General features: G+C 37.5%; 1 protein-coding gene across 12 annotated transcripts in view; it reads right to left on the bottom strand.

Annotated features, from left to right (window-relative positions):
* tbcela (tubulin folding cofactor E-like a) overlaps positions 1–14,050 on the bottom strand; it is a 40,599-nt gene that overhangs the window by 21,203 nt on the left and 5,346 nt on the right. For all 12 annotated transcript variants that reach the window (XM_054734991.2, XM_054734990.2, XM_054734996.2 and 9 more), the window contains one exon: positions 718–857. In XM_054734991.2, the coding sequence (XP_054590966.2) occupies positions 718–857 (140 nt within the window). The remainder of the gene's footprint in view (positions 1–717; positions 858–14,050) is intronic.

Below are 14,050 nucleotides of genomic sequence, written 5' to 3' on the forward strand. Positions count from 1 at the left end.
GTGACAATGTGTACTGTGAATCTCTGGAAATATCCATCGAAACATGGTTGTAAATTAATTAAAAGATGCCCAGTTGTTGAAAAATATTGGCAGTTTATAACACATAACCATAAAAATCTGGTATAAAATACATGGTGCGGGTCTAGGTCTCTGGGCGACGCCATATTGGATTTCATGTTTCCCTCTACGGAAGCCCGTGAGGACAAAATGCATTTACTGATTTGTAACATTTGGTTACAAAACTTTCACCATTAATAAACTTTGTTGTTTTACACATTTACCTTTCACTCATCACCAGTGATGAAAGGGAATCTGATGTTCTCGTCATTTTGCTGGAGGTTGCACTCCCAGGGATTTTGACCCAAATGGCCATCCGTTGGTAAAGTTTTACTTAAACACCAAAATAATGCTTGCTTGCAATGATTTAGGTATCTACTGTCCCCTATTGCCATGGAAACTACACACTGTCACTTTAAAGAGCAGTTGGATTAAATCAACAAAAATAAACTAGACTAGACCACTCAAAAGCCAAACTACTACAATCTTCTTCAAGTTTATTACAAATATAAAATACAGTTTGACTACATTTTTCTGTCAACATTTGTGAAGTGATCTCATAGCGATCTTTCACTCATGAATTAAAATATTGTTCTAAGTATTACAGCTGTGGAACTGCATACTAATAAAGCCAAATGGTCACACTGTAAAAAGCAGCACCTCGTGCCAGTCCTGCAGCTTGTTGTGGGACATGTCCAGCTCCATGACGTGTGCACAGAAGACAGCAATCTCAGCCTGATCTCCTGCCCTGCAGATCCCACAGCCATTCAACACCAGCACACTGGGCATGTTCAGACGGTCTACAGCCAGGAGAAAAAAAACACAGAGATTCTACATCACCTGCATTAAATAAAACAGGGGTGCTCAATCCGGCATGTTTTAGTTGTTTTCCTGCTCCAACACACTTGATTTAGTTGTTGATTCATACGTTCAGCAGCTCATGAAGCTCTGCAGAAGCCTGTTAATTACCTGTTGACCAAATCAGGTGTGCCGAAGCAGGACAAAACTAAAACATGCTGGATCTCAGCCCTCCAGGGGCCGAACTGAGCAGTTGGGGGAAGTAACCACTATTTCCTTAGCAGACCGTGGTTACTGGCTTCCACCTGTGATCAGCTGTAATCAGTGTGATTAGTGGAGCATAAACAGCTGTTCCTGGTGCAACTGACAGCAAATAACTGACTATGGGTGGAAAGCCACTTTCCAGAGATCTCAGAGTTGTGGGCAGACATGAGGCAGGAGATTGATTCAGAATAATCTCAAAGGCTTCATCAATCCTAAGGAACACAGTTACGTCTGTAATCAACAAGTGGCAAACAAATCTATTAAATAAATGTCTGCACAGACCAAAACAAACAACCTCTATATAACACTAAATGTCTAGTTTGGTCTAGAATTGATAAGAACATCTTCCAGCTCTGAAAATCGGATTGCGCGCTCTACGAAATGGATAACAGAACAAGACCTGCTCCCAGAGAAGCCTTTATGAGTTTAGAGAGTTGTAAAAGGGTCCAAGGAGCTGAAGTGAGTCCATGTTAAGTAACAAAGTTAATGTTCGAGGTAAACTGCATGTTACAGTAAAGCGGTGTGTAAGAGGTGTTGATCTGCCGCTGCAGGCCTGGGCCTCATCATGATGAAGCTGTTAGATGTCCTCTGAATTTAGCTGTAGCTTCAACATGCTCATAAGAGGATCGATCGATCGATCGATAGATAGATAGATAGATAGATGAATAGATAGATAGATAGATGAATAGATAGATAGATAGATAGATAGATAGATAGATAGATAGATAGATAGATGATAGATAGATAGATAGATAGATAGATAGATAGATAGATAGATAGATAGATAGATAGATAGATAGATAGATAGATAGATAGATAGATGATAGATAGATAGATAGATAGATAGATAGATAGATAGATAGATAGATAGATAGATGATAGATAGATAGATAGATAGATGATAGATAGATAGATAGATAGATAGATAGATAGATAGATGATAGATAGATGATAGATAGATAGATAGATAGATAGATAGATAGATAGATAGATAGATAGATAGATAGATAGATAGATAGATAGATAGATAGATAGATAGATAGATACATACAGTGGGGCAAAAAAGTATTTAGTCAGCCACCGATTGTGCAAGTTCTCCCACTTAAAATGATGACGGAGGTCAGTAATTTTCATCATAGGTACACTTCAACTGTGAGAGACAGAATGTGAAAAAAAATCCATGAATTCACATGGAAGGATTTTTAAAGAATTTATTTGTAAATCAGGATGGAAAATAAGTATTTGGTCAATAACAAAAATTCAACTCAATACTTTGTAACATAACCTTTGTTGGCAATAACAGAGGTCAAACGATTACTATAGGTCTTTACCAGGTTTGCACACACAGTAGCTGGTATTTTGGCCCATTCCTCCATGCAGATCTTCTCGAGAGCAGTGATGTTTTGGGGCTGTCGCCGAGCAACACGGACTTTCAACTCCCTCCACAGATTTTCTATGGGGTTGAGGTCTGGAGACTGGCTAGGCCACTCCAGGACTTTCAAATGCTTCTTACGGAGCCACTCCTTTGTTGCCCGGGCGGTGTGTTTGGGATCATTGTCGTGTTGGAAGACCCAGCCACGTTTCATCTTCAAAGCTCTCACTGATGGAAGGAGGTTTTGGCTCAGAATCTCACGATACATGGCCCCATTCATTCTGTCCTTAACACGGATCAGTCGTCCTGTCCCCTTAGCAGAAAAACAGACCCCAAGCATGATGTTCCCACCCCCATGCTTCACAGTAGGTATGGTGTTCTTGGGATGCAACTCAGTATTATTCTTCCTCCAAGCACGACGAGTTGAGTTTATACCAAAAAGTTCTACTTTGGTTTCATCTGACCACATGACATTCTCCCAGTCCTCTGCTGTATCATCCATCTGCTCTCTGGCAAACTTCAGACGGGCCTGGACATGCACTGGCTTCAGCAGCGGAACACGTCTGGCACTGCAGGATTTGATTCCCTGCTGTTGTAGTGTGTTACTGATGGTGACCTTTGTTACTGTGGTCCCAGCTCTCTGCAGGTCATTCACCAGGTCACCCCGTGTGGTTCTGGGATTCTTGCTCACCGTTCTCATGATCATTTTGACCCCACAGGATGAGATCTTGCGTGGAGCCCCAGATCGAGGGAGATTATCAGTGGTCTTGTATGTCTTCCATTTTCTGATAATTGCTCCCACAGTTGATTTTTTCACACCAAGCTGCTTGCCTCTTGTAGATTCACTCTTCCCAGTCTGGTGCAGGTCTACAATTCTTTTCCTGGTGTCCTTCGAAAGCTCTTTGGTCTTGGCCATAGTGGAGTCTGAAGTCTGACTGTTTGAGGCTGTGGACAGGTGTCTTTTATACAGATAATGAGCTCAAACAGGTGCCATTAATACAGGTAACGAGAGGAGGACAGAAAATCTTCTTAAAGAAGACGTTACAGGTCTGTGAGAGCCAGAGATTTTCCTAGTTTGAAGTGACTAAATACTTATTTTCCACACTGATTTACAAATAAACTCTTTAAAAATCCTGCCATGTGAATTCATGGATTTTTTTTCACATTCTGTCTCTCACAGTTGAAGTGTACCTATGATGTAAATTACTGACCTCTGTCATCATTTTAAGTGGGAGAACTTGCACAATCGGTGGCTGACTAAATACTTTTTTGTCCCACTGTAGATAGATAGATAGATAGATAGATAGATAGATAGATAGATAGATAGATAGGTAGATAGATAGATAGATAGATAGAGATAGAGATAGATAGATAGATAGATAGATAGATAGATAGATAGATAGATAGATAGATAGATGGATAGATAGATAGATAGATAGATAGATAGATAGATAGATGATAGATAGATGATAGATGATAGATGATAGATAGATAGATAGATAGATAGATAGATAGATAGATAGATAGATAGATAGATAGATAGATAGATAGATAGATAGATAGATAGATGATAGATGATAGATAGATGATAGATAGATGATAGATTGATAGATAGATGATAGATTGATAGATAGATGATAGATAGATAGATAGATAGATAGATAGATAGATAGATAGATAGATAGATAGATAGATAGATAGATAGATGATAGATAGATAGATGATAGATAGATGATAGATAGATAGATAGATAGATAGATAGATGATAGATAGATAGATAGATAGATAGATAGATAGATAGATGATAGATAGATAGATAGATAGATAGATAGATAGATAGATAGATAGATAGATAGATAGACAAACAAATATCTCAGTGAAAAACAAATGATTAAAGAAATAAAAACAAAAAAATTACCACAAAGACAAGGCTAATCCAAAGGTATTGGCGGAAGCATTTGCTTATTACGCCAACCCTTCTAACAAAGATCTCTTTGCATGCAGCTCCAGTACACAGGACAGGAGCTGCATGCAGAAAATGAAACAAAGTAAAACAAACAAACAAAACAAAAAACTTTCCACCTTAAGTAAGTAACTTCACCAAGCAAAACAATCAAGAGTTTCAGTTTTATTATTTTTGCTCTTTTCATTCTTGATTTTTATGTTTTTTTAATACTCTATTTTTAAACAAGGAAAATGAACTACACCTTTTTAAATCACTGTATAACTATTCCACAGGTTCACTCCTCTAGCAGAAACACATCTCTGCTTCATATTTGTCCTTATTCTGTTTTTGTTAAACAATTCTGTTCACCTTAAGTCATACTGACTCTCTCTGAGTTTAAACAGCTGCTGAGTACTGCGGCAAAGCAAGTTATTTTGTGCTTTATACATTATCTGTGCTATTTTAAATTCAATTAAATCATAAAATTTCAGGGTATTCAGATTAATAAACATAATGTTAGTTGGTTCTACATAGTTAGATTTATTTATAATTCTTATAGCTCTTTTTTGTAACTTGAAAATAGGAAGAGCGTTTGTTTTATATGCATTACCCAATATCTCAAGACAATAAGTCATTTATGGAAGCAACAGAGTACAATAGAGTGTGTGTAATGATTTCTTGTTCAGGACATCCTGTAGAGTATAGCAATGCTTTTTGAATTTTTGTTTTCACATGATTTATATGAGACTTCCAACTCAACTTGTCATCAGTTATCACTCCAAGAAATTTATTTTCATACACTCTTTCAATTTCAATTCCATTAACCCTGATTTTAGATATATTTTTCATTTGTCTAGTGCCAAAAACAATCAATTTTGTTTTCTTTATATTTAAAGAAAACTTATTTATATTAAACCAGTTTTTTAATATCTTTAACTCCTTTTCCACTGTAGTCAGAAGCTGTTCTAGATTTGTACTTGAGCATTACAAAGTGGTACCATCAGCAAACAATACATATTTTAACAGTTTGGAAACACTACATACATCATTTATATATAGTATGAATAATTTAGGGCCCAACACCGAGTCCTGAGGAACACCACAAGTAACTTTCAACTGCTTAGATTTTACATGATTAATTTCAACATATTGACACCTGTCATCCAGGTAACTTTTCATCTATTTGTATGCTATCTCTCTTATGCCATATCTCTAGTTTATTCATTAATTTAGAATGATTAATTGTGTCAAATGCCTTTTTTAAATCTATAAAAACACCAACAGTATATTCCTTATTGTTTGAATGCTGTTTAAAGAGCAAGTAATGTCTAAATTAAATTTTTTTGGCTGATGAACTGTATAAATGAGTGTCTAATAGTGTTTGAAATGTGTGTATTCATTATTTTAGCATTTTGGTGCATTTTCTTTAAAAATTAAAAATTCTGCCTAAATACCACAGTATAGCTCCACCTTCAGCTTAAAACATAGAATTTGACTCATTTTGAATAAATTTTAGCCAAAGGCTAAAGAGTAAGATACTACGTAAACCAGTAGAGTACTACGTAGCAGCTCTGTGTCAAAGTTATAAAGCATCGAGAGTCTCGGCCACACCTTGTGGCGAGTTGTGAGTTGGATTTGCAAGCGAGTGTAGGAGGTTAGCGGTAGTTCAGCATTAGCATATAGCATTAGCATATCCTAGTCTTTAGCATAGCTTTTAGTGTTATACATACTTATTTAGTGTTAGTTTGGCTGTTGGATATTGTAGTTTAGTTAGTGTTTGGCTGTTAGTGTAATTAGGAAAGTAGTTCGGGTTTAGTGCTCCATATCGTGTTAGCATGGTGAGAAGGTGTAGTGTAGTATGGTTGCGGTGGCTCTGTGGGGTTGCACTCCTTTCCGCTGGACTTAGAAATTAGGCGCCAGTGGTTGCACGCAATCAGTGTCTGGAAAACAGTCAGCTCCCGCCTGGTGCTGTAGTTTGCAACCAGCATTTTATCCGCGATTCTGCACGTCTCCATTTGAAGAGGGAGGCTGTGCCCACTGTGGCTCTTCCGTGATTTAGATGCAGCCCACCGACTCTGCTCCCCCACCACGGCGGGCTCCAGTCTGAGGTGAATAAGCTAAATAAAAGTTTTAACATCTTCTAAAGACAATTGCCTACCTAAATGCAAAGTTTGAGAGACGTGGTTCACTTCCTTTCAGGGGCGGTTCTAGACCAAATTTTTCCGGGGGGGGGGGGGGGGGGCACAGTGGGGCCAGTATTTTTTCATGGGGGCACAAGAAAAAAAAAATCATAATAAGACAATGAGCAAGTAAACTATTACAGGGCAAATGCAGTAATGGTTTACTTGTGAAAGTAAAACTGGCATGTTTTTATGGTACTCAGATAACAATTCTGAATGCTTCACAGCAACACCAGACTTGAGTAAAAAAAATAATTCTAGTTGATTATTATAGTTTGTGACTTTATTTGAAGATTATATGAACTGTACATATGAAAAATAAACATTCAAACAAATAAAATATCTGCACAATACAATTTGCTTTTTGTAGTCAACACACACACACACACACACACACACACACACACACACACACACACACACACACACACACACGTAAGCAAAATCACTTCACCAATTGTTTTGATATACTCACGATTTTCTTTAACCTTTTTATTGTGTTCCTTGTCGAGTATATTAGCCAATGTTGTATTAGCTTCCACAGCCCTCTGGTAGTCCCTCCACGCTGTCATTGAATCCTTATGCCTTTCAGACTTTGCACGTACTGAAAACCCCCTCCTCTCTCAGTAGCTTTTTTCCAGTTCCTAAACCCACATGGTGAGTCAAACACACTCCCTGCGCTACTTGGTGGGCTAAAATGTCTGCATGCATGACAATAAGTAGAGTCCATAGTAACAGAATATTCAACCCAAGGATTACTTTCATACCAGCTTGGCTGAAAGCTGTGTCTTCTGTCTCCTATTAATGTCACTGGAAATGTCCTCAAACGAGGCTGAGTAGGTGGGTCATCCTTGCACTTGCTGATATCTGAAAAAAAATAAATGTTAGCATGAGGATAAAAGTCATAATTAGTTAATTCAGAGTCTTATTTTATCTATTTATTAAATATAAACAACAGAAATGTTGGTCCAGAGTCAGCATGCCTCAAATGCATTTTACACACAATATGAGCTGCAATCACAGAGGGGTTGTTCAACACCCACAACCCTGACGGTAGTGCACACGGTGCACATGACAGAAGATGTCCCTCTTTTTGCTCCTCACTCTCTCCCTCACAGCCTACATCTTCCTCCTCCTCACTCTCAGGGTGGACAGCCTCTGACCTCTCTGGTTCCTCTCCAACCAACTCCTCCTTCTCTCTTTCATCCTGCTTCTCAGCTCCCTCGTGACTTTCATCCTCTCTCTGTCTACGCTGTTCTTTATAAACAGCGGTAAAAAAGGACAAAATGTCACCTTTTTCTTTTCATGGCCGCTGATGCTTCCAGTCAGTGCTGCGAGAAAGTCATAGATAAATGAATACTGTGATCTAATCTCAACGTGTCTAAGGCTTAAAATGCAGCAACTTCATGTTTATTTTACAGTTAATGTTACAAAGGAACAACAAATCAGTATTAACTGTGGGTAGACTCAGTTAGGAACTTAAAAGTAAATGACAGAAACGCGCGACTACGATCAAAACACTGATGTCAGGAAAATAAACTGTATTGCTTACCTTCGTCTCTTAGCGTCTTTTCCGTTAGTCGTCCTCAAGAACTTCTTTGGGTCCCATTTAAACTATTTTTAATCTTTTATTCAAAAATTCACCAGGTAAACAGTTCTGTCCACAGTGTGTTGCGCTTTAAAGGCTCCGTGTGAAACGCTGCAGCGCATTAGTTCCCGTCTCCGAGGCAGCGCGGGAAAAAAAAAATCCGATCTCTTCAGCACCGAGGCCATAACAGGGGCCAGGGCCGGTTCTACAGGGGCCCAGGCCCCTGTAGGCCCCTGTTTAAAACCGCCATTGCTTCCTTTAGCTAGTCAAGTCGGTAATTCTGCAACAGTGGCTCTAACTGACGCAGCACTAGTTGACAGACAGCATTACAGCGTGAAATCCAGCTTGTGACTCGGTTCTGTAAGGAATTCTGTTCAGGAGGTCGCATTTCAGGCTCTCCACATCATATGTGACTGACTTTTACGTTATAATAACGATCACACACTAGGAATGTTATAAAGCGCCTATATAGGACAGTTTCTTTTGTATATTATCTGACTTTATAAACAAAAATGTGCTTCTATTTTTTTTCAGGCTAAATCTAACCAAGACACTGGCTGTCAGACTGATTTAGTAGTCTGCAAGAATGCACTTGTCCAGGCTGACGTGAAGCCTTACCGGCGTAGCAAAGGTGAATTATTTTTAATAATCTTCTATGTAAACATTTTATTATTACCTTCTAGTTTTAATTTGTTTTACAGATTATTGTTACACGTGATTTTATGCTCTTTTAAACATTTATAAATGTGTTACTTCTTTGTTTTTTACATAGTCAGCCAGAATAGAGCTCACAAGCAGCAGTGTGTCTTGTGACACGGGGACCATGATGGAAATTCATCTTCCAGAAAGTCCCAGAGCTGCGTCCACACCCCTGAAAAGACCAAGATGTGAGGTGTCTGCTGTTGATTCCAGCTTCCACCTCAGTGACAGTGCAAGCTCAGTGAACTGTTCAAGGTAAAAAAAAAATTAAAACATTTCAGAATTTTTAAGATATTAACAATTAAATAAGTATGTGATTACATCATGACATCATGAAGGAGGCTACTGATTCTGGCCCTGTGACACTTGGTGGTGACGTGTGAGCTGATTCACCTGGAAAATAACTTTTACATTAAATATTTTGTTTTTGCTACCAAAAGTAAATTAACTAATAACCGGCATTATTGCAGGACACTCAGCAAAATATGGACTCTACACCATGAGGCAGGCACACGTTAATACTCTATAAGAGCACATAAGGTGAGCAACACCACATATTGTACACTGTCCTGAATTTGCTTTCTTTCTGCATCTCATCATTAGCCTGGCTGATCACCTGATAACTCCTGTCATCTGGTTGTGACAGCATGAGGATGTCCTCACACACCTGTAACCTATCAGCTCATCTGGCAGAATAGAGAGAGAAGAGACAACACCACATCTCCTGTTCCTGGAAAGCCTTCAGCCATCCTTCGATGACTGAGAACCTCCATCAGCTCTGTCTCCTGTCTGCCTACAATTATTATAATAAATATTGTGTTTGACAAGTTTTTTTTGTGCTGCCAAATATCTCATATAGATTCCAGTTTTGATATTTTAATGGATATTTATAAATTACATTGATTATCACATTTTTGTTGCATATTTAACTAGCTCTATTGTGATGAATTAAACTAGCACCTCACTGTTAAAGCTCGTTTTAATTTCAAGCATGTTTAAGTATTTATGGACATGAACAAAAACAGGAAATATATAAATTGAGATTTATTTAATTAATATAACAAATAAGGGGGAAAGAGTCATTGAAAGGCACATTCTTCCGGAAGCTCCTGATCCTGACGACACCAGAGACCAGCTGCAGACATCAGAGGACCTAGAACCGAGAGAGCAGCTGTTATCAGTAAATAAATAATGACATCAGAGCAGTTTTAGTGGGCTGAACACATTACAGAATAATTTTCTCATGGGGTATTTTTATAACTTTCTATGCAGCAGACTGTAACTTGAGCCCAGGCTCCTGGAAAGCTGCTATCCAGCATGTTTCAGTGGTTTTGCTGCTTTAACAGGTTAGATTAGCTGTTAAGCAGCTCAGCTATTTGTTGCTGATTAAAACCAGGTGTGTTGAAGCAGATAAACCTCTAAAACATGCTGAATACTAGCTCTCTAGGGCCTTGGAGCAAAACCCTGCAGCTAATCCAATGCTATGGCTAACGGCTACTTACCATTCAGAGCTGGTTCTGTTGGGTCGGTTCCGGTAGTTTGAGGCAACTCACAAGCTCAAAACAAGGCTCAGGTCCGCTTGTCTCCTCCAAATAGACTTGGTCCCTTTCTTCTCCAGTGTCTGGGTAAGGAGGGGGAGAAATGTCCTCCACTTCTAATAACTGCTCAGAGTGAAGGGAGCTAGCATCGTCTAGCTAGCCATCGTCTTCGTCACTGCCGCGGCTCCGCCCTCTCGGTCCTCCAGGCAACGCCTACTAATGTTGCAGTTTTTAAAATTGATACATGGGTGGAGTAAGACTCTGAGGGGGGCATTACCACATCTTTAAGCATTCATTGTTTGAATGCTGTTAAGCATTCAAACTATTGTTTTCCTCTTTTCTTCTTATTCTGCTTCCATACACTTTTTGAACATCTTCTTCTCCTTCAAATTTTGATCTATTTCAACAATTTTATATCAAAACGTTCAGCTCGTTAAGCTCTTTTTGGCTATTACTTTTGGCATTGATATCTTTAAAAATTTTCGAGTTATTAAGCTTTTTCAGCGAAAACTTTCCCATTGAAATGAATGGGATTGGTAAATTTTCAGCAAATTCCTATCACTTTTTTGACCTAAAACTCTATTGGGATCCTTTCAACTCAGAGACTTCATTCAAAGTTTAACAAACTCACAAGACTTTCCTGTTTAACATATTAAAGAGGCTTTTTGATATCTTTTACGGTTTTTCTAAAATCGCAGGTAGAAGTTGAGGTACGACTTGAAATTTTCAGAAAAATTCACAAAAGTTATAATGGGGAAAGATAGGAGCAGCGACCCTCCCTTTTTTTTTTAGAACTGTGGGAGTAGTGATATTGGCCTGTAATTGGTAAACTGACATTTCTCTCAGTTTTTATAGATTGGTATAACTTTTGCTATTTTCATTTGTGAGGGAAACACACCAGTTCAAAAGGATAGATTACAGACAGATGCAAAAGTTTTCACTATATATTCTATAATACTTTTCACTAATATCATATCAATACCAGAACAGTCAGTGGACTTTTTATTTTTAAATGTTTTCACAATGTTAATTATTTCTCTATCAGTTACAGTACCAATAAACATGGAGGACACATTCTGAGTTATATGTTTATTTAGATCATTATTAATTCTTGACTCTGGAATTTCTTTTGCTAAATTAAAGCCAACATTTACAAAGAAATGATTAAATTCATTTGCAATGTCTTTGGTTTTATCAAGCACAATATCTTTATCTTTTTTAAAATAGTCTGGATAATTCTTATTTTTTGAGCCATTTTGATTACTCTATTTAACATCCTCCATGTTTCTTGTGTGTTACTTCTGCTTTGCTCCAGTAATGTGTGGTAATAATCTTTCTTACTTGTTCTCATATTTACTAATCAATGTTTATATAACTTGTACTTTAATTCAGCATCTTTTGTCCTCTGTTTTATGAATCTTTTATATGGATTACTTTTTTTTACATGCATCTTCTATCCCCTTTGTGATCCATGGCTTATTTGATCTGTAATGTTTTGTAGTGGTTTTCATTAAAGGACAATGTTTATCATATGGTGAAATTACAGCTGATAGGAATGCATCATATGCGCTATTTGAATCTTCATTTGCATCATTCCAGTTGTGTTCCTTTAAGTCCACCTGGAGGGCAGTAATGGTTCTTGTTGTTCTATGTCGTTTCATATCAAATCTTTGATTCTTTTGTTTAGTTCTAATCCCAAAATAATTTTGAAAAATTGCAAAAACAGGAAGATGATCGCTTATATCAGTTATAAGAAGTCCACCTACTATTTCATAGTCAATTTTATTTGTGAATATATTATCTATCAGTGTGGCTGTATCAATTGTTATTCTACTTGGTTTTATAATTACGGGGAAAAGTGAGTTACTATACATTGTAGTTATGAAGTCTGTTGTTTTCTGATGTCCATTTGGGTTTAGCAAATCTATATTAATATCACCACAAATTATTAGCACTTTTTTATCATTTAGGTTGCAAAACATAGCAGCAAGTTTTTCATACAATGTCTCAAGACATGATCCCGGTGTCCTATAAATGCAACTTAGTATTATATTGCTAGCTTTTTCAGCATGGATCTCAACAATAGCACATTCCAATGCATCATCTATGGTGCTTGACATGCATTCAATCAGACTGCATTTCAAAACGTTATCAACCTATAAAGCAACACCACCTCCTTTTTTATTCACCCTGTTCATTGTAAATAATTCGTATCCTTCCAGTCCCACTTCACTAACTTTCTCATTATCGAGCCATGTTTCTGATATTGCAATTATAGTAAACTTTTTCTTACTTACACAATCTGTAATTTTAATGAACGCTTACAGGGTCTGATTGCTCAGACAAGTGTTTCCCAACCTTTTTTGACTGCTGGACCCCCTGAGCCGATTTCTCGTACCGCAGGTACCCCCTTAGTCAAACGTGTTGACAACTCCCCAAAAGTAGAACGTGCACGATTATTAAATGAAAATCATTCCATTAAATCTCACTTCCTGTCTGGCTCAGGTGAATCATTTAACTTTTAACAATCCTCGTGCAGGGTACAGAAAAAAAAAGACTCCACGTAGAAACTTTCTGGAGCTCTGCATCCAGATCCGCATCACAGCTGATCCATATGAAACCTGGACCACATCCATTCTACTTTGTGTGTAAACAAGGCTTCAGGCCCTCTCTCAGTAGCAGGTGCAGCCCTGAATGGTGATTTGGCGTTCCCTGGTGGTGATATGTGGATAGTGCATCTGAAATCAGCTCAGTCGTCACAATCGCAATTTTCAGACTTAAGTATTAGAATTATGAACAATGAGGCTATTTCTAATACATTCATACTGTGAAGACATTTCTAATTTGTGTCTCTCCTAAAAACATTTTTGACTGGAAATATGATGACATAACAATTGAAAAGATTTATTTAAACACATTAAATCAAATCAAATCACTTTTATTGTCACGTCACATGTGCAGGTACACTGGTACAGGACATGTGAGTGAAATTCTTGTGTGCGAGCTTCACAGCAACAGAGTTGAGCAAAAATACAATAATGTAAAAACAAGTAAAATATAAAAAATGGCTAATCTAAGTATATAAATGAATAAAGTAAACAATAAGATAAGAGATATAAAATGTACAGAGGTTGGTATGTGCAAAACAGTGGCATTAATGTACAGTATGGAGCGTGTAATGTTGGAGTTTCAGTAGTGAAACATTAAAGCCTAATGTTTAGTGAGTATTTTAAATTTTTTTTTTGCCTGTTTGAATGTAGTTGTTTAAAAAACAGGAATGTGACTCGAAATTACAAATAGTTTAAAGACTTTTTTTCCAAATACACCGTAATTTTTAACATTTTTCTGCCTTGTAAACCATCATTTTGTAAGGAAGCGAATGGACAAGAAACACGTTAATAGTATAGATTTATTGTAAAACGTTGTTATTCATATGCACCATAACAGGTCATGCAAATCTCGCCTGGCATACTCTTTTTGGCACAACACCTGCTAATTTGCGCCCCACCAAAAAGATGTATTCACCAGCTGCCACTGGTTTACGTAAGTGTGATTATTATTTAGAATGTTTCCAGATGTTCCACACTGATTTTGTGTTAGACTCCATGT

This window comes from Nothobranchius furzeri, chromosome 13, assembly GCF_043380555.1.
Source record: "Nothobranchius furzeri strain GRZ-AD chromosome 13, NfurGRZ-RIMD1, whole genome shotgun sequence".
Classification (NCBI taxonomy): domain Eukaryota; kingdom Metazoa; phylum Chordata; class Actinopteri; order Cyprinodontiformes; family Nothobranchiidae; genus Nothobranchius; species Nothobranchius furzeri.